Source organism: Symsagittifera roscoffensis, chromosome 4 (assembly GCF_963678635.1).
Source record: "Symsagittifera roscoffensis chromosome 4, txSymRosc1.1, whole genome shotgun sequence".
NCBI classification, from domain to species: domain Eukaryota; kingdom Metazoa; phylum Xenacoelomorpha; order Acoela; family Convolutidae; genus Symsagittifera; species Symsagittifera roscoffensis.
Genome location: NC_087065.1, coordinates 29,336,996 through 29,364,670, shown reverse-complemented (window position 1 = coordinate 29,364,670; position 27,675 = coordinate 29,336,996). Strand labels below are relative to the sequence as shown.

The window sequence follows — 27,675 nt, the reverse complement described above, 5'->3', positions numbered from 1 at the left end:
TCTTCGTCATCTTCATCTTCGACCGTTTCATCCATTCTTTCGGATGTTTCATCCAGCTCTGATTGCTCATTTGATTTTTGAATGTCACCGTCAATGGCTTCAGCGGAATCCGCTTCATTCTGCGAGGGTAATGGGAGAATGTTTTTAGTACATAGCCTTCCTTTAACTTAAAACTAAAGGCCTGTTTATTCCCTAACTTTTTCGTGATGCAGTCTCCAATTAATCCTACATGATCGGATAACCGCCATAAAGCAAAAACTCAGCTAATCGAAAATAATATTAAATGAATTGCACATGCAAAATTCGACAGATTTTAACTGCATTTTTATCAGATATTCAAAAAACTCTCGTAGAAAAAAGAATAAATCCTCGGCCAGATGTTTTATATCATGATGTCCAGGATAAAATTATGTTTGTTTATCAGACAAGATGCACTAACGGGTGGTAGAATATCCTCGTCTACCACACTTCTCGAGGAGTGTCTCGGCCTCTGCTCGTCTATGTTCATGTTCGGTTCGTCCAGGGGAGTCGTGGTGGATGAGATCACGTGTAGCTCCGAATCCACATCATCATCTTCCTCTTGGTCCATGTCAATGGGTGTGTCATCTCGCACGCCCCTCTCGTTCTCTGCCTCCGGGTGACTGCAGGCCGGGCGAGTGTGGGGAGGACACTGGACTGATGCACTGGCACTGATGCGATCTGAAAGACTCATCACGTGACTGGGATCAAATGAAGAGCCTCTTGGACTGTGCATGTGGAGGAAGTCTCTATACATGGAGGCGTCTTGGTCATCCATGTCGTTCTCTATATCCTCGATGTCCAAACAGATCCCACTTCCAGCGTCCAAGGCTCTGCCCATTCCTGAAACGCTAATATCTCTAACTTTTTATATATTTTTAAGCACGCGAGATCAAAAATCTTTTTAATTGATTGAATGATCATTATCATAGAGGCGAAGCGGATCTTCGCATCACATGCGTTATAAAACAAACAAAGCATTACAATCTAGCAGACAGGAAACTAAAGGAACGCCAATAAGTTGAAATTTAACAATTTGGAAAGATAACAAAAATAACAAAACATAATTTCTTGAATAATATTCAATTTGAGGAAAACACTTCCAGAAAAACAATTTCTGGCGTTGAATAACTATTCAGAACTATCTATCGACTATCAACTAACCGACAAAAACTTCGCCAAATACAAGATTCTAAAACCGATTTAAAAAACCGATAAACATAAGATAAAAACCTATTGTTTCTTCCCAACAACGCAAAATTAGGTCACTTAACCGATAAAACAAGCCAAATCAATTGAATACTAATAAAGCTTTTGGCTAAAAAAACAGAATAGATCGAAAACAATTTCAACGCAGAGGCGAAGCGGAGCTTCTCATCACTTGCAATACAACAAAAGCTACCATTGAAAGCTACCAAAAAACTAACAATTCAATCTCAGAAAAACAGACGAGAAAACCTACCACTAGCATTAAGCAAGCTTTTAGTACTTTCCGAGCGTTCACTAGGCCGCCATTACGTACTAAGCTCTAATTGACCCGAAAACAAAAAAAAAAAGAAAATTAGTGTAATTGAAAAAATTTTGAGCGATTAAAAGTTCGAATTTTAACTTTTATACTACCATTTAACTTGATTTAACCAAAGTAAGAAAAACTATTTTTTCCCTAAGCCGATGCAAAAGAAGCTAACTAAACCGACGAAACATCAGCCGAAATCGATTTGGCCGAAAAAAATTCTAAGCGGAAAAAACACCAAAATATTCAAAATACACCAGTCAGGGATAGTGAATTTAATCAACGATACTTGGAACTGAAATGAATACTTCTTACAGCGCAAAAAATAGGTAGTAAGGCAATTTAGGAGACAAAATAAGCTGAAAAACTATAGTCTGACTTTTCAATTTTTCCCGGAAAACATTCAATTTCATACATTGAAAAAAGAGAGTCCGACCGGGACTCAAAATCCATACCATTACCTCCAGGTGAAGAGAGAAGGAGCCTGAAAATTGCTAAGAAACCATAATAAAGTAACATCTATTTCAATCACAAATGTGTAAGAAAACTTGTTTACGAGAAAAAAAGTCTAGTTCCCGATTACAAAACACTTGCGTTCGCAAACGTAATTACAATGGTTAATGCTTACAGCACAGGAAAAATCCGTGATGAGACAACTAAATCTTTGTAAGACAACTAACAAAACATATTAGACAAACAGTAGGCAGACAATTTTTTGGAAACAAAACTTCCAAATTCAAAATAACAGGTCTTGACCATATTCAAACCTAGGAACTTTCTAAGAGATCTCGTCAACCAAATAAAAAAATTTCGGCCGAGAAACAGCATAGAAACTACATAGAAAACAGCAACAAGCAGTTGGAAAGTGTTAATGCCCTCAAGACAAAAGAGACCGAAAAAGATCTTTCGAGTATAAAAAAGAAAAATATTTCACCGTTAAGCTCGATTTTCAAAAACCTTCTATGATTGATATTTTTTTATCGAATAAACCAACCCAATTTAAGAACATAGCCAACATTTATATGGTAAAAATTTATGAACGTAAGGAAATAGAAAAGTAACTTGATTTTTGAAAAACTTCAAATTCGAATTTTAAAGAAAAATATATGCCCTTAAAGCTCTGTGAATTTCACGAAAAATCTATGATTGGAGCTTTTTTCATAAAATTAACCCAATTAGAGAAAACTGGATCAAAATTTCTATTTCGTTGGGAAATCTGTAAATTAATTTCCACTTTCGACACTAGAACTCGATCGTTTTTTCCGTGCCCTTTATACTTTTGTTGTTTGACAGTGGAGTTTGCCTTCCTTTTAGCGTGCGAACAAATTTGGCCTTTTCCTGAAAAAAAAACAAAAAATACACCAAGACCTTTATCAGAGTATTCCTTACGTTAATGAATCTTAAACACTTGATCGGATATATTTTTTTTACAAAGAAGCGAAGTGTAGCTTCGCTTCACTAGAAATAATAGACAAACGTTAAAAAGACGGCTAGCACACGTGAAATAAGACAGAAGTCAATATGCCTTTAAAAAGTTTTTAGAAAAAACACATCTTCAAAACTTCACAGATGTCGAAAATTCCACTCATTCGGTGAAATTGAATTGAATGAAGGATGGTAAATTAACAACATGCCTGTCGAGTTGAAAATTTTTTCTTTGTCAGCCGCGCTGTTCTCTCGAGAAAATGAGTTCCCTCGTGCAGAGTCGTTCAGCACTTTAGCATTAACATCACTCGGGTTTTCTCTGGATGCCATCACGCTCGTGGATCCTAGTTCTGCTGCAGTCGGAAACTCTTCGACAAACTCCTCGTCAATCTCAGAAAAGAAGTCACTCATGGATTTGGCATCAATGAGAGGAAAACTTCCGTCTCCCGCACCGCTGTTGCTGCTATCTATGAACCGATTTCTGCTCCTATCTCTGCTTCCCTCTACGGAAGAAGGCTGTTCCATGTCCGAGTCACTGGATCCGAATCTATGTAGTCGTCCATTGCCTCCTGGTACAGTCCCGCCTCCAGACATATGGGATCCGAGGGCTGCTTTGCGATAAGACATGGTGGTTGAGGGGTTGACTTGGGCAGTGGTGGTGGATTTGGTCACCGAGAGGCTTGGGAATGACTGGGTAGTTTGGCTGACTAAATTTGTCAGGAAGTACATGTCCGAGCTCTGGGTGGATGCAGGCACTCCAGACACTAAAAACAAATGTTCGTTCGCTTTGATTCAAGGCGCTTCAAAAATTCTCATTACTGATGCCCATTTACATAATTAAAGCGCCTGATTCCTCAAAAAATGGGTTCCCAGCACTTTCATTACCAGCTACTAACTTGTATTAGGCTTTGCAGCTGCGGGGTTAGAGGCAACACTCGTTATGTTACTCAGTCCACAGCTGTTCAGACTGTCCCATTGGATTCCCCTGGTCACATCACTCGCACTGACTGCGTTTAAAGTCATAGCTCCTCCCGCTCCATGCTCTAGTCCCGATTCTAATACTGCATTTCCTTCGCCACCTACTGCTTGAGCTGATCCACTAGACGTCAGATTTGGGACACTCAGACTGATCAAGTTAGCGCCGCCCACCCCTACTCCGCTCACAGGGTTGTTTCCTGGGGAAGTTGCTAGAGAACCAGCAGATGGCGTCATCATTTCCGTCTCCGATGCGACTATTTGTTCTGTCAGTTCAGATGCTAGATTAGGACAGCCAAAAATGCTGCTTCCACTTTTCGATCCATCGTCTAAACCCAACACAAACTACAATTAACAAAAGGTAGAAACCTAACGCAATATTATAACAAGGATAGCCGGTTAAATTTGTTTTCAAATTAAAGTCGATTTTTTTCTCCGTGGTTTGATAAAATGATCTGAATAAAAAATACTACAGCGTAGCCATATTGTACAGTCATAGTAAAATAGGCAAATTGTGAAGTTTTTTAATGGCGTTAAAAAAGTCCAAAAACTAGTTTTACTCGAGTAAAACTAAAATTTAACATAAATAAGCAATTTTAAACAGCCTAAGTTAAGCTAATTAGCATGCTCGCTCGCTTTACTCGCTCTAAATTACACGAAAAATTAAAACCGATTTTTGCCGACACTTGGATTTGTTTTTTGAAATTTTTCATGTCGTTCGAATTACAACTAAAAAGGCATATATCACTCGAACCATCCGATGATTATTTTTGGTAACTGATTTTTCGTAAGAAAAAAGGAAAAAAAAATCCCAATACCAAGCTCCTCCCCATTTTCAATAGTCGGAACATATATCTGAACAAATGAATGGATATGAAAAAAAACATACTCAATGTCTGAAGACTTAGGCAGCTCTGTTCTGCTGAGAGCTCAAGGAGATTAATCTTTTTGAAGCTTTTTAAGCTGAAAAACGTCTAGTCCTGGAAGAGCTTCAGCCGAGTCGAAAACCAAGAAGCCGAAAAAACATCAGCAAAAAAATTATATTTAAGGTCTTTCGATATACATAACATACAATGATTAAAAAATTAGATATTACACTTTAAATTGGTCATTGGACATATTGAAATTGGTCATTAAAAAAACTGAAAACTAGCCGACAAGAATTGAGACAAAGATCAAACCCAAAAAAATAGAAAACTTTTATCGGGGAAAAATACAGTTGGTCCGCGAGTCGAAAACCAGCTGTTAGGATCGTAAGGGACGCGCTTTCCGACTAGACCTAGTGAAAAAGGACCTAGATTTAATTGAATTTTCAAAACAAAGCGAGCTCAATTTCTTACAGATTTCTGAGAAATGTTCACAAGAAAAGCAAAGACTAGTAGACACGTACAAAATTGTAAAAAAAAAACATAAGTGAAAAAAGCTTTTAAACCAACCGGCAACAAGTGAATCCTGACTTTCTGTAGCAGTCAAGACTCCAGTGCTCACTTCATCGTCTCCGGTTAAACTCTTTCTACATAGATACTCCTTTCTCTCCTCGTTATTAGCTCCACCACTGCTCACTCTGCTTTTGCTTCGCTCACTCGAGCTGTTTCTCTCGGCTCCGAATCGAGTGTCGCTCTCCATCAGAAGTCCAGCGGCTGCCGAAGTCAGTTCAAACAACTCGTCAGTTGGAAGAAACGAGTCTTCGATGCTTCTCCCAGTTGTCCCTGTACCTCCGCTCGGTTGTTCACGCGAAGAAGGCAAGTCTCCCATCAAATTCATCAGGTCAATCAGGGTTCCCATCTCATCGCTCAGTTCAGCTGCCAAGTCCGACAGGGAAGTGGCGTTTTCTGCATCCAACTGGTTTACTTGGAACCGCTCTCCTCTAGTTGCCAGAAGTCTTTCAAACAGGGACAGACGTGCCACAAGCGAAGACGCAGTCGACGGCTTGGTCTGTTTTCGGTTATTTGAATTGCTCTTGTTGTTGTTGTTGTTGTTGTTGTTATTGTAGTTGTTCGGATTATTAGCATTAATATTTGCACTAGCACTCCGATTGGATTCCCTATCAATTGTCATCTTTCTATTTGACTGAGGCAATTCGGCGTGTTTTCTCCCGCCTGAAAATTTAAATGTTTATTAACCACAACAGTTAATTTTTAGAACAGATAATTTTAAAGCATGTAAATTCCCTCGAACTTGTGAGGCTACTAGTATTTAGGTGTTTGAAGTATTTCGATAATTTTCAATGAGTATTTGTACGCGCTTAAGATTAAGCATGTAAAAGAATGTTGATTTTCGTTTACCGAAAAATAATATAACCAGCAGGCATTTAGAAAGGTGTTAATGAACTCAAAGAAAAAAAAATCAATTTTTATGATCACGTTTTAACCTTTCGAGTTTCGGAAATAATCGAAGTCCACTCTCTAGTGGGGTTGTGGCGCATCGGTAATAGGCATTACCGATGGGTAATCGTACGGGTATCTTCGACAGTCATATTATAATAAAACCAAAAAGGCAACCGTTTTTGAAGGAGAAAAAACTAGAAAAACAAAAAAATCATAAAAATAAATTCTTTCAAATTCGAGTTAAATTAAAATAAAGCATAAATAAGCTATTATAAAAGGTCTAAATTAAGCAAAAATAAGCGTGCTCGTCCGCTTTGCTCGCTCGAATTTAGACGAGATATCAAAACTGTTTTTCTCGACAGTGAAATTTTTTGAAACTTTTAATATCGAATCACGCCTGAAAGGGCTCAATATGAAATATCACTCAACCCAGGCTGATGATTATTTGTTGTAACTGATTTTGAGTAGAAAAAAATAACACACCCAAATACAAAAATCCTCCCCATTTTCAATAGTTGGAACAAGTGAAAAAAACCAACCCATAAACCCACAGGACCAGAATTAAGGATAAATCACTTTGACCATCAACACTTGAAAATACGCCACGATACCTTTGGGTCTGGGAGGAAATTGTCCTGTAGTTTGTAGGTCAGATTGACTCATACTCTCTTTGGCATTCGCGTGCTCCTTCTCCCTGGCCACTGACTCCTGCACCAGATGATACACTTTCTTCACATCTTCATTCTCTGCCACAATCGCCGTCAGTCCTCCACTTGTATTGGGGAAGACAGTACTGTAAACACAAACATATTGTCATATATTTGCGCCAGGATTTAATATTTGTGATCTCTGAGCTTAAAGGCTTCTGATCAAAATTGATAATTTTTTAGAATTCAGCTGATAACACCCCGTTCCCGATTGAAACTTCGGTTATTTAAAGGTATGCTATCATTCAGAAATTCGTTCAAACCAAACTCAATCAAATATTTTTTTTAAAAAAATAGTTTTAAACTCAAGCTAAATTTTCCATCACGCTCACCTTTCGGCTTTCTGCTCTTTGAGTCTCCATCTACCAGCAGTTTTGTGTTCCTGCTTGTGAGATCCGTTTGTGCTCCCTGCGACTGAACCTTCGTTTTGCACCATCTTTTCAGACTTCTTGTCATCTCCTTTAGCTTTAGCCACAGATAGCAAAGATGGCGTTGATTTGCACTTGCCAGACGCGTTCGCGCCCAAAGTTGGCGTCACTTTATGAGTTGAATTTTGAGCTCCAATCTGACTGGTAGACACGCTTGCTCTAGCTGCACATCTCTGTTGTTGAATGAGTCCACTTTCGTATTCTGGAGACAATTGCAGGTCGTATTTTGCCTCTGCTCCCATTCTGTAGCTGTTTGTTTGTTCATTGTCCCACCGCACATCCACCCATCCGTCATGCAAGTTACCTGTGATAGTACCCACGGAACCAACACCGCCGTCCTGATCACGCCACTTCCAATCGGGACCCCGCACAACCTGTGCTCCTTTCAACAGGTGCCTCACTTGGGATTTAACTTTCTTTCTCTGTCTTCTGTTGATCGCATCTACCTCTCTCGCTGCTCGTCCCACTTCATCTTCGCACCCTCGCAACACAGTCCCGTACAACTCCAAGCCACTAATTGAAATATAGCAGGTCTGATTGGACGAGTTCTTTCCGCCTTGCATGATGCGCATGTGTCGGAATCCCTTTTCAGTGTCAGTGCCTGAAGGCAGGTCTAACGTCCACGTGTAAGTGCTTCCAGGCTCTGAGAGAGCGCTGTCATTGATATGGGTCTTAAAGTCGACCCAGTTGATACCATCATATGAAAACTGGACTGCCCAATATCTCAGCGCACTCTTTCCGTATCCTCTCGCGTGCCTCAACGTATAGGCTGAAGGCAAAAAGTGAACTCCGAAGTCAAATGCAAACCATGCATGTCTATCGTCTGATGAGTGGACGTTTAATGTTTGATCCCTTGAAAGTATCTGATACAATTTGCCATAAGGCAGTTTCTTCCCATCGCTGCAGCTCACGTGGACAACGCCAAACTCGGCTGGATTGACCCACTCGCTGCACGTATACGCATTGGTTCCAATCCAGTACACCATACCATTCTTGTCGAAATCATGTTCGTATTCACATTTCAATGGTTCCGATGCCGAGTTGATGCTCTTCAGGAAGTGGAATGTAGATCTTTCTCTATCATACCACTGCCGAGCCACAATTCTCAACAAAAATCTGTGCAACGTCTCACTTGTCAGCAGTGGTTCCACTTTTAGAATACGACCAGATCTGTCCAACAATCGAGGACCTTTACTGCATTCATTCAGTCGTTCAAGGCGCAACTTGAACCTCTTATTGAGTATCTGCATATTTGGCATAGCAAGACCTTGGTTTGATCCACTGTTGGGATTTATCGGGTAAAGAAACACAGGTAGACGTTCAACTGAGTCCAAAACTTGAACAATTTTCCTTGCCAGCAGTGCTAAACTGGGCGGGTAAATTTCATTTATGCACTTGCCAAATGAGGTCAGTCGTCGGTTGGCTTCATCTTGTGAATTATTGTCAACACTATCAGACTTGTCATCCTCAATTGAGTTCGGGGAAAGGTAGCTCAACAACGACTGAACAAGACCAGAGTTTTGTAGTTCAAACGAAGTCACGGTAGAGTCAGAAGAGAAGAGTCGAGCAATCTCCTTGAAAGCTTCTTCTTCGCTCAACAAATTTCCGTCTCCTACTTCAGTGGCATCTTCGCCATTTAAGCTCTTGACCACTAAGAAAAGACGCCTCATCGTTTCACTGCTGCTTTGCATTTCTTTGGCCTGTCGCTTCAAGTGTTTCTCGTAAATTGTATTTGCATCTTTGATTACTCTTCGCTTCAGTAGTTCGTTTTGTGTCACCATTGTCTCTTGACTATTGCTGCCCTGACTTTTCACAGTCACTGTCGTCGCTGTAGCTGGTTTGGGGCCATCTGGCTGTCCGAAAATCCTCCCACTGTTTGCACCAGCTGCTGATACCGCCATCGTTTTTCTCGAATCCAGTTGTTCACACCATTGAGAAGCAGCGATTGCCTCCAGCAGAGGAACACGGGCCTTGAAATCAATTTTCTTGTTGGCGATTGAGCGGAACACGAATCCAGGTGCAGACCAACCACTCAACAAAGTGGCCTAAAAGAGTAACTAGATTAGCAGGTCAATAGCGCATGAAAAACCTGTAAATTGTTGAGAAAGTTTCGACCAGTTCGGCTTGCAAAACATGAATCATGTTTTTAAAATCTTCTTTAGTTTTGTTTCTTTGAAACTGTGTCTATTATAAGGACAAAAAATTTCATACTTGATAAAAAAGATTATACGGTAGTGAAGTACTGACCTGGCTTCCTTCTACATTTGATATCTGTAGCTGGACGTTTCCGGTTGGAATTCCCGAATCAGCTGTCTCCGCTTTCAGAGCGAATCTCCAATTTGGACCAAATTTGACAACCTGTCCCTCTTCACTCGCTAGTTCCTCCTTGAACAATGGAATTCCTTGTGGCTCACTGTAATTAGCCGTTTTCTTATCACTTGCTGATTTTTGATGTTGCTTAATTTCGGACTTCGAAAGGAGCAGTTTTCGAGAGAACTCCTGTTTCGAGTCTGCTCCTTCGGTTATTGTGGGCTTGCCACTTGAATACATGGTGTACAGATTTCTGTCCATAAGGTACTTGAACCAGCCATTAGACGATACGGCCAATTGAATTGCACACCATCTATTGAAAATGTAAACTGAGTTGTCATCGACATTCAATTGATTTTGAGTCTTAACTTTTGCTTTAGATTCGGGTTGAGTTTCTTTTGATGCTTCTGTGCTTTCAATCTCGCCTGTTGAGCTGCATTTTGCGGGCCTTCTTATGACTGTCCAATCTTTCCAGTAGTATGCCACTCCACTTTCCAGCTAAAAAAATAAATGGATCGAATACACGGCGCAGTCATCGTTCAAAATATCTTCAATGATTGAGGCATTTCGACGTATTCGCCCATTTACATCACATAAACATAAATTTTATGGTGAAACATGTGGTTTTAAAGTTTTCCCGGAGATGCCAAGTATGTTTTGATTTGTGCCAACTGTCCACAAAAGCCTTCGGGCACCGTGAACAATTTTTACAATTACATTGTCACATGTGCAGCGACGGACCCAGGTCACTATTTAATGAAAACAAACAAAATACTACCTCTATTCCAGGATCTACTTCTGAATCATCTGATGGTCCTGCTTCAGCAATTATGTTCTGCACAACATTTTTGTCCTGTTTCGTCTTGTTTTCATCTTCAATTGACACTGGTGCTGCTGCTGCTGTAGTTTCTTCATAGAGAGCACTCAGACGCCTCACTCTCTCTGCCACTCCTAGTCTCACGAATTGGGCCACTATCACTGACTCAGCCTTACTTCCTAGGTCTCCCATCAGACTCAGCACACCCAATTGGCTGTCATAGTCCTCCTAAATAGAACACAGCACATCATGTCATCAATTAAAGTCATGCAAAAAGAGTTTCACGTAAGCTCAAGTGAAATAGCTTCAAGAACACACTGACACCTTCCAACGGAAAAAAACTTCAATAAACTTTCAATTTTAAACAGACAAACCAAGCTACGACAGTAATGCATATAGAATTATGAGTTTTCAATACAGACAAGATGACCACACGAAGTGCAACAAAATTGGTTTTAATGCACAACGGAAACCAATTTTGACAAAAAAAACCTGGAAATCATTTATTTGCTGCCAATAATACATGCTAGAACAGGTTTCTCTTGCTGATTTGGTGAAAAATCGAAATCAAAATGCAAACAGCTCACATAAATTTGGAAACACTTCAATGAACTGAAAAAACCGAAAATTAACTGTTCATTTTTGAAGTATTTGAAGAAAAAAACTTATGGGCTGCAATTTTTTTGAAAATTGTAAAAAACAAATTTAATTATTTGAACTTTTTAATAAAACTAAACCAAATGAGAAAGCTATATCAAAGGCAAATCTGCTGGAAAAACAAAAGTAATTACACTTTTGAATCACAAGGTCATCTGTATTTTTTGCGTCACTTGCATTTCTGCTTTTGAACAGCATAAATTGCTTTCCAACAAGAATAAAACTTGAACTTGGATGAATGAAAATAGATGAACTATTAAATGATTTGAACAACGAAACATAGCCAACAGACTGTTGAAAAACTAACCCAATTACAGAAAACTGGATCAATAGATAATTTTATATTCCGCTGAGAAATAAATTTGCTGAATGTTTTACTTCAAAGATATATCAATTCCTAAAAAAAGTATTCTAGCGTTTAGAAAAAAAATTTAAGCCCTACTTGTGCTAAAATATACTTGTGAACACTTGTGCTGAAAAATTATTTATAGTTTCAAAATTTTTGTTTCCTACCGTACGCACGCACATGCAAATACTTTTTACCCGTTCAATGAAGTAATATGAGGCAAATAAATCGGTGCCAAGCAGGCGAGCATTTTTAAAATAAAATACTAATCGTAAATTGTATAAGCCTCAGCAGCAAAAAATAAAACAGCTAATTGACAGTTGGAAAAGAGTCAATGAATGCAAGTAAACAAAAAATACTGAATTAATTTTCGAAAAATCCTAACTTTCGAATTACGAAGAAAAATTAGATGGCCTAAAAGCCCTTTGCACTAGAGGCCAGCTGGAGCTGGAAATACCTGTTTGATAATTTTTGTTTTGATGAGGAAGGCCAAAGGTAATTTCAAAAACAGACCTATAGCAAAGAAAAATAAATCCCTATTTAATGACTTCAAAACCTGTTAATTTCATCAATTAATTCAAATTTCTGTTCAAAAAATTGAAGTGATTACAAGAGCTTCTTAGATTGAAAAATGCTTAAAAAGTCGCTCATTAGATTTGGGTGGGCAGTTGTCGAGAGAAGTCAAAAAGTTTCAAGAAACGGCAAAAAAATCGAAAATTTGACTTTTCGAAGTGTCATAATTTTTGTGTAAAAAAATTGGGCGTAGCCGCTTATGCAGGGGAGCTTCCCACAACCTGTTCTATCCGTTGAAACCAAAATGTCAGATGAGGGCGGGTAGTTTTCTCAAGATGTAAAAAAAATCCAAAAGGTTGAGTCAATAAATTCCCAACACACTTTTTCGAAGGGGTAAGATGAAGAGAGACCTGTGATTTATGCAAGCACACAGGGGAGAAGGCGGAATTTCTATCGGTACCACTTTTTTTGGAAATCGCAGTTTTCGAGAAAAACTAACTTTCTTTAAAAAGTGAAAAATTTTTCCAAAACGACTAAAAAAAATGAAAGATATAGAAAAAACTTAATCCCACGCATTTTCATACCAGAGGCCAGCTAAAGCTGGAAATAGCTGTTTGATAATTTATGAATTTTTTCAACTGATGAGTCAGGGAAAGCGAAAACTTCAAAAACTGGGCTTCACCCAAAACCTCAATTGGTTCTCTTATAAAACACAATGAAAGAAAGTTTTTGAGTTCGATTTGACAGGATAACTTTCGAGAAAACCAAGAAATTTCAAAAAAGGTCAAAAAATCAAAAATTCGACCTATCAGAGAGCCACACCTTTTTGCGCAAAAAAATTTGAGCGTCACCGCTTATGCAGAGGAGCTTCCCACAACTTCTTCTATTCGTTGAACCCAAAATCCCAGATTTGGGAGGTTAGTTTTTGAGAAAACCCAATAAGTTTCAAAACTAGGTCAAAAATCGAAAAATCGATTTTTCGGAGGTCGAAAACTTATAATGCAAAAAAATGAGCGTAACCACTTACGCAGGGGAACTAGGGGCCCAGCTGAAATTATTTTTGATTATTTTAATATTGATTATTTTAAAATTGTTTAAAAATTTCAGGTTTCTCAAGTCGATAGCGCCTTTCCTACGCAAAAAAAGTGAAAGAGAAGCTTATGCATTCATTGGTAACGTTTTCGGAACCATACAACTTTTTAAGTTCCCTATTTAGAAGGACTGCCCGCGCCCGATAGACGTCGTTCTGGCGGGGGAGGAGAGATCATACAAAAAATCGTCCTCCCCGTTGTTCTAATACACCTTTGAGGACTAGAATTGAAGTATATAAATGATTAAAGTGAGAGGTACAGATTTTTAATGATACCTCTGAATTGATCTATGAGCGCATCAGGTGACATTTTCAATACATCATTGCTTCCACACAAGATGACAATGGTGTCGTACTGATCGATTGGCGCATGTTTTAAGTGATTTATGACCTCCCATTAAACGGGCCTTTCACAGTGCGACAAGGCAAACCGTATCAATCATGGTTACATGCTAAATATATTTAAAACAAAATCATATGCACAATGCTTCAACAATGTGAATAATTATTCACTAGAATTAAGTGAAATGTGTGTTTCACAAACCAGCTAACATTAATGAAATAAAGTATTTTTCATTTTTCTAACGACTCTTTAATTTTCGAATTAATTAAATTTTGTCCAAGCATTGCAAATATGACTATAATATGTTGACTATAACTGACATCACAAAAACGTTCTGGAACAAACCGACCTGATTAAAGAGAAATAGCGTAACTCGTGCAACTTCTCGTTGGACTTCTTCGAACCATACAAAAAAACTGAACACAAAGCCAATAGCACCAAGCAATAGCGAGAAAACGTAAGCATAGCGGATTCCATTGTCTAAAAAATACACACAATAAGTATATTGAATCTTTGTTCCAATGCCAAAAAACTTTTAAAAAAACTTTTCCTAAGTGTACAGCTCTTCCCCGAGACAAATTAAGGACCAGCCGCTTGGGCAGGGGAGTTTCCTACAACCTGGTCTATCGATTAAACACTTAACCCCAAATCTGGATGGGTAGTTTTTGAGGAAATCGATAATTTCCGAAAAAAAAGGCCAAAAAAGTGACTTTTCCTAAGTCTATAGCTCTTCCCCTAGGCAAGTTAAGGACCAGCCGCTTGTGCGGGGGAGTTTCCTACAACCAGGTCTATCGGTTAAACACTTAATTCCAAATCTGGATGGGTAGTTTTTGAGGAAATCGATAATTTCCGAAAAAAAAGGCCGAAAAAGTGACTTTTCCTAAGTCTATAGCTCTTCCCCTAGGCAAGTTAAGGACCAGCCGCTTGTGCGGGGGAGTTTCCTACAACCTGGTCTATCGATTAAACCCTTAATTCCAAATCTGGTTGGGTAGTTTTTGAGGAAATAGATAATTTCCGAAAAAATAGGCAAAAAAATCAAAAAATTGACTATTCCTAAGTGTATAGCTCTTCCCCTAGACAAATTAGGGACAAGCCGTTTGTGTAGGGGGGGTTCCTACAACCTGGTCTATCGATTAAACCCTTAATCCCAAATCTGGACGGGTAGTTTTTGAGGAAATCGGAAAGATTTGAAAAAAGGCCAAAAAAAGTAAAAAAAAAAGACTTTTCCTAAGTCTATAGCTCTTCCCCTAGGCAAGTTAAGGACCAGCCGCTTAAGCGAGGGAGTTTCCTACAACCAGGTCTATCGGTTAAACCCTTAATTCCAAATCTGGTTGGGTAGTTTTTGAGGAAATAGATAATTTCCGAAAAAATAGGCAAAAAAATCAAAAAATTGACTATTCCTAAGTGTATAGCTCTTCCCCTAGACAAATTAGGGACAAGCCGTTTGTGTAGGGGGGGTTCCTACAACCTGGTCTATCGATTAAACCCTTAATCCCAAATCTGGACGGGTAGTTTTTGAGGAAATCGGAAAGATTTGAAAAAAGGCCAAAAAAAGTCAAAAAAAAGACTTTTCCTAAGTCTATAGCTCTTCCCCTAGGCAAGTTAAGGACCAGCCGCTTGTGCGGGGGAGTTTTCTACAACCTGCTCTATCGATTAAATCCTTAATTCCAAATCTGGATGGGTAGTTTTTGAGGAAATCGATAATTTCCGAAAAAAAAAGGCCAAAAAAGTGACTTTTCCTAAGTCTATAGCTCTTCCCCTAGGCAAGTTAAGGACCAGCCGCTTGTGCGGGGGAGTTTCCTACAACCTGGTCTATCGATTAAAACCTTAATTCCAAATCTGGATGGGTAGTTTTTGAGGAAATCGATAATTTCCGAAAAAATGGGCAAAAAAATCAAAAAATTGACTATTCCTAAGTGTATAGCTCTTCCCCTAGACAAATTAGGGACGAGCCGTTTGTGTAGGGGGGGGGGGTTCCTACAACTTGGTCTATCGATTAAACCCTTAATCCCAAATCTGGACGGGTAGTTTTTGAGGAAATCGGAAAGATTTGAAAAAAGGCCAAAAAAGTCAAAAAAGTGACTTTTCCTAAGTCTATAGCTCTTCCCCTAGGCAAGTTAAGGACCAGCCGCTTGTGCGGGGGAGTTTCCTACAACCTGCTCTATCGATTAAACCCTTAATTCCAAATCTGGATGGGTAGTTTTTGAGGAAATCGATAATTTCCGAAAAAAAAAAGGCCAAAAAAGTCAAAAAAGTGACTTTTCCTAAGTCTATAGCTCTTCCCCTAGGCAAGTTAAGGACCAGCCGCTTGGTGCGGGGGAGTTTCCTACAACCTGGTCTATCGATTAAACCCTTAATTCCAAATCTGGATGGGTAGTTTTTGAGGAAATCGATAATTTCCGAAAAAATGGGCAAAAAAATCAAAAAATTGACTATTCCTAAGTGTATAGCTCTTCCCCTAGACAAATTAGGGACGAGCCGTTTGTGTAGGGGGGGGGGGTTCCTACAACTTGGTCTATCGATTAAACCCTTAATCCCAAATCTGGACGGGTAGTTTTTGAGGAAATCGGAAAGGTTTGAAAAAAGGCCAAAAAAGTCAAAAAAGTGACTTTTCCTAAGTCTATAGCTCTTCCCCTAGCCAAATTAAGGACCAGCCGCTTGTGCGGGGGAGTTTCCTACAACCTGCTCTATCGATTAAACCCTTAATTCCAAATCTGGATGGGTAGTTTTTGAGGAAATCGATAATTTCCGAAAAAATAGGCAAAAAAATCAGTAGTTTTGTTTCGTTGAAACTGTGTCTATTACAGTGCTGATTTAAATTAACCGGACAAAACGCGTTAAACTTGAAATTTAAAACCCGTTTTTCTCATATTGGGTCGAGTTTAGGTGAAAACTTATGAAAAAAAACTTGCTTAAAATTTTAGCAGAATTAATATGGTGTCATTTGTTTTGCGAAGTTCGGGCCCAAAATTTTACCCCAAAAATGGGTTATTTTGCGGTTTCTTAGTGAATCAAAAATTACGCCGAAAATACCCCGTCGATCGCAGACTTAATTAAATGAAAGTGAGCCCCTTACGTAGCCCAACAAACTTTAAGATGGGTATTATCTCTAAAAATTTGCGCAAATTGTTTAAAACTTGTTATTAAGCAAAAATTCTGGGTTTTAGATAGTAAAAATCACATTTATTGACTATCAAGTAATTTTTTTTCTCTTATACAGGTTTATGGAGATTTAACCCTGCTTAGACTTTGTTGGGCTGTGTAAGAGGCTTCTTGTGAAGAAATTTTGCTTATCAATTAACAAAATAGTTTCAGCGTAATTCTTGATTAAGTGAAAAAAGCCATAATGACCCATTTTTGGGGTAAAATTTTTGTTGAGAATTTCGGAGAGAAAATGGCACTATCTTAATTCTGGTGAAAATCTAAGCAATTTTTTTTGTTCTCCTCACTTTTTGTCTAATCTTAACCCAATTTGAGAAAAACGCGTTTCAAAATTCAAATTTTGTTCGTTTTGTCCGGATAATTTAAATCAGCACTGTATAAGGACAAAAAATTTCATACTTGATAAAAAAGGTTATACGGTAGTGAAGTACTGACCTGGCTTCCTTCTACATTTGATATCTGTAGCTGGACGTTTCCGGTTGGAATTCCCGAATCAGCTGTCTCCGCTTTCAGAGCGAATCTCCAATTTGGACCAAATTTGACAACCTGTCCCTCTTCACTCGTTAGTTCCTCCTTGAACAATGGAATTCCTTGTGACTCACTGTAATTAGCCGTTTTCTTATCACTTGCTGATTTTTGATATTGCTTTACTTCGGACTTCGAAAGGAGCAGTTTTCGAGAGAACTGTTTGGAGTCTGCTCCTTCGGTTATTGTGGGCTTGCCACTTGAATACATGGTGTACAGATTTCTGTCCATGAGGTACTTGAACCAGCCATTAGACGATACGGCCAATTGAATTGCACACCATCTATTGAAAATGTAAACTGAGTTGTCATCGACATTCAATTGATTTTGAGTCTTAACTTTTGCTTTAGATTCGGGTTGAGTTTCTTTTGATGCTTCTGTGCTTTCAATCTCGCCTGTTGAGCTGCATTTTGCGGGCCTTCTTATGACTGTCCAATCTTTCCAGTAGTATGCCACTCCACTTTCCAGCTAAAAAAAATAGATGGATCGAATACACGGCGCAGTCATCGTTCAAAATATCTTCAATGATTGAGGCATTTCGACGTATTCGCCCATTTACATCACATAAACATAAATTTTATGGTGAAACATGTGGTTTTAAAGTTTTCCCGGAGATGCCAAGTATGTTTTGATTTGTGCCAACTGTCCACAAAAGTCTTCGGGCACCATGAACAATTTTTACAATTACATTGTCACATGTGCAGCGATGGACCCAGGTCACTATTTAATGAAAACAAACAAAATACTACCTCTATTCCAGGATCTACTTCTGAATCATCTGATGGTCCTGCTTCAGCAATTATGTTCTGCACAACATTTTTGTCCTGTTTAGTCTTGTTTTCATCTTCAATTGACACTGGTGCGGCTGCTGCTGTAGTTTCTTCATAGAGAGCACTCAGACGCCTCACTCTCTCTGCCACTCCTAGTCTCACGAATTGGGCCACTATCCCTGACTCAGCCTTACTTCCTAGGTCTCCCATCAGACTCAGCACACCCAATTGGCTGTCATAGTCCTCCTAAATAGAACACAGCACATCATGTCATCAATTAAAGTCATGCAAAAAGAGTTTCACGTAAGCTCAAGTGAAATAGCTTCAAGAACACACTGACTGACACCTTCCAACGGAAAAAAACTTCAATAAACTTTCAATTTTAAACAGACAAACCAAGCTACGACAGTAATGCATATAGAATTATGAGTTTTCAATACAGACAAGATGACCACGCGAAGTGCAACAAAATTGGTTTCAATGCACAACGGAAACCAATTTTTACAAAAAAAACCTGGAAATTATTTATTTGCTGCCAATAATACATGCTAGAACATGTTTCTCTTGCTGATTTGGTGAAAAATCGAAATCAAAATGCAAACAGCTCACATAAATTTGGAAACACTTCAATGAACTGAAAAAACCGAAAATTAACTGTTCATTTTGGAAGTATTTGAAGAAAAAAACTTATGGGCTGCAATTTTTTTGAAAATTGTAAAAAACAAATTTAATTATTTGAACTTTTTAATAAAACTAAACCAAATGAGAAAGCTATATCAAAGGCAAATCTGCTGGAAAAACAAAAGTAATTACACTTTTGAATCACAAGGTCATCTGTATTTTTTGCGTCACTTGCATTTCTGCTTTTGAACAGCATAAATTGCTTTCCAACAAGAATAAAACTTGAACTTGGATGAATGAAAATAGATGAACTATTAAATGATTTGAACAACGAAACATAGCCAACAGACTGTTGAAAAACTAACCCAATTACAGAAAACTGGATCAATAGATAATTTTATATTCCGCTGAGAAATAAATTTGCTGAATGTTTTACTTCAAAGATATATCAATTCCTAAAAAAAGTATTCTAGCGTTTAGAAAAAAAATTTAAGCCCTACTTGTGCTAAAATATACTTGTGAACACTTGTGCTGAAAAATTATTTATAGTTTCAAAATTTTTGTTTCCTACCGTACGCACGCACATGCAAATACTTTTTACCCGTTCAATGAAGTAATATGAGGCAAATAACTCGGTGCCAAGCAGGCGAGCATTTTTAAAATAAAATACTAATCGTAAATTGTATAAGCCTCAGCAGCAAAGAATAAAACAGCTTATTGACAGTTGGAAAAGAGTCAATGAATGCAAGTAAACAAAAAATACTGAATTAATTTTCGAAAAATCCTAACTTTCGAATTACGAAGAAAAATTAGATGGCCTAAAAGCCCTTTGCACTAGAGGCCAGCTAGAGCTGGAAATACCTGTTTGATAATTTTTGTTTTGATGAGGAAGGCCAAAGGTAATTTCAAAAACAGACCTATAGCAAAGAAAAATAAATCCCTATTTAATGACTTCAAAACCTGTTAATTTCATCAATTAATTCAAATTTCTGTTCAAAAAATTGAAGTGATTACAAGAGCTTCTTAGATTGAAAAATGCTTAAAAAGTCGCTCATTAGATTTGGGTGGGCAGTTGTCGAGAGAAGTCAAAAAGTTTCAAGAAACGGTAAAAAAATCGAAAATTTGATTTTTCGAAGTGTCATAATTTTTGTGTAAAAAAATTGGGCGTAGCCGCTAATGCAGGGGAGCTTCCCACAACCTGTTCTATCCGTTGAAACCAAAATGTCAGATGAGGGCGGGTAGTTTTCTCAAGGTGTAAAAAAAATCCAAAAGGTTGAGTCAATAAATTCCCAACACACTTTTTCGAAGGGGTAAGATGCAGAGAGACCTGTGATTTATGCAAGCACACAGGGGAGAAGGCGGAATTTCTATCGGTACCACTTTTTTTGGAAATCGCAGTTTTCGAGAAAAACTAACTTTCTTTAAAAAGTGAAAAATTTTTCCAAAACGACTTAAAAAAATGAAAGATATAGAAAAAACTTAATCCCACGCATTTTCATACCCGAGGCCAGCTAAAGCTGGAAATAGCTGTTTGATAATTTATGAATTTTTTCAACTGATGAGTCAGGGAAAGCGAAAACTTCAAAAACTGGGCTTCACCCAAAACCTCAATTGGTTCTCTTATAAAACACAATGAAAGAAAGTTTTTGAGTTCGATTTGACAGGATAACTTTCGAGAAAACCAAGAAATTTCAAAAAAGGTCAAAAAATCAAAAATTCGACCTATCAGAGCCACACCTTTTTGCGCAAAAAAATTTGAGCGTCACCGCTTATGCAGAGGAGCTTCCCACATTTTCTTCTATTCGTTGAACCCAAAATCCCAGATTTGGGAGGTTAGTTTTTGAGAAAACCCAATAAGTTTCAAAACTAGGTCAAAAATCGAAAAATCGATTTTTCGGAGGTCCAAAACTTATAACGCAAAAAAATGAGCGTAACCACTTACGCAGGGGAACTAGGGGCCCAGCTGAAATTATTTTTGATTATTTCAATATTGATTATTTTAAAATTGTTTAAAAATTTCAGGTTTCTCAAGTCGATAGCGCCCTTCCTACGCAAAAAAAGTGAAAGAGAAGCTTATGCATTCATTGGTAACGTTTTCGGAACCATACAACTTTTTAAGTTCCCTATTTAGAAGGACTGCCCGCGCCCGATAGACGTCGTTCTGGCGGGGGAGGAGAGATCATACAAAAAATCGTCCTCCCCGTTGTTCTAATACACCTTTGAGGACTAGAATTGAAGTATATAAATGATTAAAGTGAGAGGTACAGATTTTTAATGATACCTCTGAATTGATCTATGAGCGCATCAGGTGACATTTTCAATACATCATTGCTTCCACACAAGATGACAATGGTGTCGTACTGATCGATTGGCGCATGTTTTAAGTGATTTATGACCTCCCATTAAACGGGCCTTTCACAGTGCGACAAGGCAAACCGTATCAATCATGGTTACATGCTAAATATATTTAAAACAAAATCATATGCACAATGCTTCAACAATGTGAATAATTATTCACTAGAATTAAGTGAAATGTGTGTTTCACAAACCAGCTAACATTAATGAAATAAAGTATTTTTCATTTTTCTAACGACTCTTTAATTTTCGAATTAATTAAATTTTGTCCAAGCATTGCAAATATGACTATAATATGTTGACTATAACTGACATCACAAAAACGTTCTGGAACAAACCGACCTGATTAAAGAGAAATAGCGTAACTCGTGCAACTTCTCGTTGGACTTCTTCGAACCATACAAAAAAACTGAACACAAAGCCAATAGCACCAAGCAATAGCGAGAAAACGTAAGCATAGCGGATTCCATTGTCTAAAAAATACACACAATAAGTATATTGAATCTTTGTTCCAATGCCAAAAAACTTTAAAAAAAACTTTTCCTAAGTGTACAGCTCTTCCCCGAGACAAATTAAGGACCAGCCGCTTGGGCAGGGGAGTTTCCTACAACCTGGTCTATCGATTAAACACTTAATCCCAAATCTGGATGGGTAGTTTTTGAGGAAAATCGATAATTTCCGAAAAAAAGGCCAAAAAAGTGACTTTTCCTAAGTCTATAGCTCTTCCCCTAGGCAAGTTAAGGACCAGCCGCTTGTGCGGGGGAGTTTCCTACAACCTGGTCTATCGATTAAACCCTTAATTCCAAATCTGGATGGGTAGTTTTTGAGGAAATCGATAATTTCCGAAAAAAAAGGCCAAAAAAGTGACTTTTCCTAAGTCTATAGCTCTTCCCCTAGGCAAGTTAAGGACCAGCCGCTTGTGCGGGGGAGTTTCCTACAACCTGGTCTATCGATTAAACCCTTAATTCCAAATCTGGATGGGTAGTTTTTGAGGAAATCGATGATTTCCGAAAAAATAGGCAAAAAATTCAAAAAATTGACTAGTCCTAAGTGTATAGCTCTTCCCCTAGACAAATTAGGGACGAGCCGTTTGTGTAGGGGGGGTTCCTACAACCTGGTCTATCGATTAAACCCTTAATCCCAAATCTGGACGGGTAGTTTTTGAGGAAATCGGAAAGATTTGAAAAAAGGCCAAAAAAAGTCAAAAAAGTGACTTTTCCTAAGTCTATAGCTCTTCCCCTAGGCAAGTTAAGGACCAGCCGCTTGTGCGGGGGAGTTTTCTACAACCTGGTCTATCGATTATACCCTTAATTCCAAATCTGGATGGGTAGTTTTTGAGGAAATCGATAATTTCCGAAAAAAAAGGCCAAAAAAGTCAAAAAAGTGACTTTTCCTAAGTCTATAGCTCTTCCCCTAGGCAAGTTAAGGACCAGCCGCTTGTGTGGGAGTTTCCTACAACCTGGTCTATCGATTAAACCCTTAATTCCAAATCTGGATGGGTAGTTTGAGGAAATCGATAATTTCCGAAAAAATAGGCAAAAAAATAAAAAAAATTGACTATTCCTAAGTGTATAGCTCTTCCCCTAGACAAATTAGGGACGAGCCGTTTGTGTAGGGGGGGGGGGGGGGAGTTCCTACAACTTGGTCTATCGATTAAACCCTTAATCCCAAATCTGGACGGGTAGTTTTTGAGGAAATCGGAAAGATTTGAAAAAAGGCCAAAAAAGTCAAAAAAGTGACTTTTCCTAAGTGTACAGCTCTTCCCCGAGACAAATTAAGGACCAGCCGCTTGGGCAGGGGAGTTTCCTACAACCTGGTCTATCGATTAAACACTTAATCCCAAATCTGGATGGGTAGTTTTTGAGGAAATCGATAATTTCCGAAAAAAAGGCCAAAAAAGTGACTTTTCCTAAGTCTATAGCTCTTCCCCTAGGCAAGTTAAGGACCAGCCGCTTGTGCGGGGGAGTTTTCTACAACCTGGTCTATCGATTAAACCCTTATTTCCAAATCTGGATGGGTAGTTTTTGAGGAAATCGATAATTTCCGAAAAAATAGGCAAAAAAATCAAAAAAGTGACTTTTCCTAAGTCTATAGCTCTTCCCCTAAGCAAATTAGGGACCAGCCGCTTGTGCATGGGAGTTTCCTACAACCTGGTCTATCGATTAAACCCTTAATCCCAAATCTGAACGGGTAGTTTTTGAGGAAATTGAAAATTACCGAAAAAATGGGCAAAAAGTGAAAAAAGTACCGAGTTGTACCGAGTTGAAAAACCAAAAAATTCAAAAGCAGGTAAAAACCGAAAATTCGACTTTTCCGAGGTCCAAAACTTTTAATACAAAAAAACTGGGCGTCACAGCTTACACAGGAGAATATCTCACAATCCGTCCTTTGGATTGAAACTGAAAACTCCGATTTGGGAGAGTTGTTTTCGGTAAAAACCAAAAGTTTCAAAAACAGGTCAAAAAAATCGAAAATTCGACTTTTCCGAGTTCCAAAACTTTTAATACAAAAAAACTGGGCGTCACAGCTTACACAGGAGAATATCTCACAATCCGTCCTTTGGATTGAAACTGAAAACTCCGATTTGGGAGAGTTGTTTTCGGTAAAAACCAAAAGTTTCAAAAACAGGTCAAAAAAATCGAAAATTCGACTTTTCCGAGGTCCAAAACTTTTAATGCAAAGAAAATTGGGCGTAACAGCTTGCTCAGAGGATTTTGTCACAACGCGTCCTTTAGAGTGAAATTGAAAACTCAGATTCGGGAGGGTAGTTTTCGTGAAACACCAAAAGTTCCAGCAGGTCAACAAAAAAAAACGAAAATTCGACTTTTCTGAGTTCCACTACTTTTTCTATTAAAAAAATTTGGCTTCACCGATTATTCAGGTGAGCGTCCCACAGCTTTTCATTTTTTCTATACGTTGAAAACCAAAATCCCAGATTTGGGAGGGTAGCTTTTGAGAAAAGTCAAAAAATACAAAAGCAGGTAAAAAAATCGAAAATTCGACTTTTCCGAGGTCCAAAACTTTTAATGCAAAAAAACTGGGCGTAACAGCTTGCGCAGGGGATTTTGTCTCAACCCGTCTTTGGAATGAAACTGAAAACTCAGATTTGGGAGTGTAGTTTCCGTGAAAAACCAGAAGTTCCTGAAGCAGGTACAAAAAAAAACCAAAACTCGACTTTTCTGAGTGCCACTACTCTTTCTCTTACAAAAGTTTGGGCTTCACCGATTATTAAGAAGAGCTTCCCACAACTTTTCATTTTTTTTTCTATACGTTGAAACCAAAATCCCAGATTTGGGAGGGTAGCTTTTGAGAAAAGTCAAAAAATTCAAAAGCAGGTAAAAAAATCGAAAATTCGACTTTTCCGAGGTCCAAAACTTTTAATGCAAAAAAATTGGGCATCACAGCTTGCGCAGAGGATTTTGTCTCAACCCGTCTTTGGAATGAAAATTTGGGAGGGTAGTTTTCGTGAAAAACCAAAAGTTCCTGAAGCAGGTACAAAAAAAACGAAAATTCGACTTTTCTGAGTGCCACTACTCTTTCTCTTACAAAATTTTGGGCTTCACCGATTATTAAGGTGAGCTTCCCACAACTTTTCATTTTTTTCTATACGTTGAAACCAAAATCCCAGATTTGGGAGGGTAGCTTTTGAGAAAAGTCAAAAAATTTTCAATCAAGATCAAAACTAAAATTCGATTTTTCATAGGGCCAACATTTTTTGCGCAAAAAAGGAGCGTCATCGCTCATGCAGTGGAGCTTCCCACAACTTCTTTTAGATTTGAGATGTTAGTTTTTGAGAAAAGCCTCAAAGTTTCAAAAAACGGTCTTAAAATTGAAAATTGACTTTTCTGAGGGCCATATTTTGCATTAAAACAATTGGGCGTAGCCGCTTGAGCAGGAGACGTCCCCACAACTTGTTCTATCTGTTGAACCCAAAATCTCAGATTTGGGATGTTAGTTTTCGAAGAAAGCCTTTAAGTTTCAAAACTAGGTCAAAAATCGAAAAATCGATCTTTCCGAGGTCTAAAACACTTATTGCAAAAAAATTGGGCTTAACCTCTTACCCAGGGGCATTTCTCACAATCCGTCCTTTGGATTGAAACTCAAAACTCAGATTTGGGAGGGTAGCTCTCAGGAAAAACCAAAAAATTCAAAAGCAGGTAAAAAAAATCGAAAATTCGACTTTTCTGAGTGCCACTTCTTTTGTTTCAAAAAAATTTGAGCTTCACCGATTATTCAGGTGAGCTTCCCACAACATTTAATTTTGTTCTATAAAGTTAAAGCAAAATCCTAGATTTGGGAGGGTAGCTTTTGAGAAGTCAAAAACTTCAATAAAGATCAAAAAATCGAAAATTCGATTTTTCAGAGGGCTACTACTTTTTCGCAAAAAAATTGATCGTCATCGCTTATGCAGGGGAGCTTCCCACAACTTCTTCTATCCGCTGAACCCAGAATCCCAGATTTGGGATGATAGTTTTTGAGAAAAGCCTCAAAGTTTCAAAACTAGATCAAAAATCGAAAAATCGATTTTTCCGAGGTCCAAAACTTTTAATTAAAAAAAAAATGAGCGTAACCACTTACGCAGGGGAATTTTTCACAATCCTTCCTTTGGATTGAAACTGAAAACTCCGATTTGCGAGGGTAGTTTTCGGGAAAAACCAGAAGTTTCAAAAGCAGGTCAAAAAAATCGAAAATTCGCATTTTTTGAGGTCCAAAACATTTAATGCAAAGAAAGTTGAGCATAACAGCTTGCGCATGGGACTTTGTCACAACCCGTTCTTTAGATTGAAAGTGAAAACTCAGATTTGGGAGATTAGTTCTCGGGAAAGTAAAAGTTTCAGAAGCCGGTCAAAAAAAACGCAAACTCGACTTTTCTGAGTGCCACTTCTTTTGTTTTGAAAAAATTTGGGCTTCACCGCTTATTCAGGCGAGCTTCCCACAACATTTCATTTTTTTTCTAAACGTTGAAACCAAAATCCCAGATTTGGGAGGGTAGCTTTTGAGAAAAGTCAAAAATTTCAATAAAGATCAAAAAATCAAAAATTCGATTTTTCAGAGGGCCACTACTTTTTTCGCAAAAAAATGATCGTCATCGCTAATGCAGGGGAGCTTCCCACAACTGATTCTATCCCCTGAACTCAAAATCCCAGATTTGGGATGTTAGTTTTTGAGAAAAGCCTAAAAAATTTCAAAAAACTGTCTGAAAATTGAAAATTTGACTTTTCTGAGGGCCATATTTTGCATTACAAAAATTGGGCGTAGCCGCTTGAGCAGGAGACCTTCCCACAACCTGTTCTATCTGTTGAACCCAAAATCCCAGATTTGGAGGGTTAGTTTTCGAAAAAAGCCTTTAAGTTTCAAAACAAGGTCAAAAATCGAAAAATCGATCTTTCCGAGGTCTAAAACTTTTATTGCAAAAAAAATTGGTCTTAACCACTTACGCAGGGAAAATTCTCACAACCCGTCCTTTAGATTGAAACTGAAAACTCAGATTTAGGAAGGTAGCTTTCGGAAAAAACCAAAAAATTCAAAAGCAGGTAAGAAAAAATCGAAAATTCGACTTTTCCGAGGTCCAAAACTTTTAATACAAAAAAACTGGGCGTCACAGCTTACACAGGAGAATATCTCACAATCCGTCCTTTGGATTGAAACTGAAAACTCCGATTTGGGAGAGTTGTTTTCGGTAAAAACCAAAAGTTTCAAAAACAGGTAAAAAAATCGAAAATTCGACTTTTCCGAGGTCCAAAACTAAGAAAATTGGGCGTAACAGCTTGCGCAGGGGATTTTGTCACAACGCGTCCTTTAGAGTGAAATTGAAAACTCAGATTCGGGAGGGTAGTTTTTGTGAAACACCATAAGTTCCAGAAGCAGGTAAAAAAAAACGAAAATTCGACTTTTCTGAGTGCCACTACTTTTTCTGTTAAAAAGTTTGGGCTTCACCGACTATTCAGGTGAGCTTCCCACAGCTTGCCTTCCCTCTACCAAAATCCCAGATTTGTGACCAATTCTCTGACAAAAGCAAAAAAAAACCGAATACCTCTGAAAGTCAAAAAATATACGTGAAAGCCTGGTTAGTTATAAGATTTAAAAAACTTGACAGTCAAAAAATTGAAAAATAGCCAACAGACAGTTGGAAAAAGAGTTAAGAAAAACAAGGAAACAAAAAAAACTGGATTTTTTAAAGAAACCTGTAATGCTTCAAACTTTCGAAGAGCTTCAAATAGACTGCTCGTATAATAACAAAGCCCTGAATGTTCCGACTGCCTTTTGAGGTCTATGGAGCAGTAATAACAAGAAAAAATAAATTTTATAAAATTAAAATTTGAGATTTTTTGTAAAAAGTATCTCCCACATGCCATATAAAAAACAGAGTGCTAGATTTCGCTCCTATTAACAAATCACTTATTACAATTAAGCTTCCTTCAACAATTTGGAATGCTTTCTAAGACGGATTCAATCTCCGCTTACGCGTTAATAGCGCGAAATATCGCGCGTTAACTGTCCCAATTTGGCCAAAACGTCAAACTTTGAATCCCCGTAACTTTACGAAAAATGATCACAGGTGAAATACCTTTTCAATTTTGAGCTCAGGACAACAATACCTTTTGAATGATGTAGAAAATTCCGTCAATCTCAAGTTAAAAAGTCAAAACTTGTCTGAAGAAAAAACCCACCCCGAGCACAAATATTCCGTTACTTTCGTTACGAAAGTCGGAACAACAGGACAGCTCTATCAGGAGGAAATTCTGAATGATCCATCTGTCCGTTCAGATCAA

At 38.1% G+C, this 27,675-nt stretch overlaps 1 protein-coding gene across 1 annotated transcript in view; it reads right to left on the bottom strand.

Moving 5' to 3' along the window:
- The window catches only part of LOC134844836 (E3 ubiquitin-protein ligase HECTD1-like), a 97,540-nt gene that overhangs the window by 12,517 nt on the left and 57,348 nt on the right, over nt 1–27,675 (bottom strand). The window contains exons 3-11 of the mRNA XM_063861652.1: nt 17,906–18,172; nt 17,067–17,624; nt 9,641–9,778; nt 7,298–9,438; nt 6,870–7,051; nt 5,368–6,030; nt 3,853–4,260; nt 3,166–3,720; nt 440–861 (exon numbers count right to left, since the gene is read on the bottom strand). Coding sequence (XP_063717722.1) covers nt 440–861; nt 3,166–3,720; nt 3,853–4,260; nt 5,368–6,030; nt 6,870–7,051; nt 7,298–9,438; nt 9,641–9,778; nt 17,067–17,624; nt 17,906–18,172 — 5,334 coding nt within the window. The remainder of the gene's footprint in view (nt 1–439; nt 862–3,165; nt 3,721–3,852; nt 4,261–5,367; nt 6,031–6,869; nt 7,052–7,297; nt 9,439–9,640; nt 9,779–17,066; nt 17,625–17,905; nt 18,173–27,675) is intronic.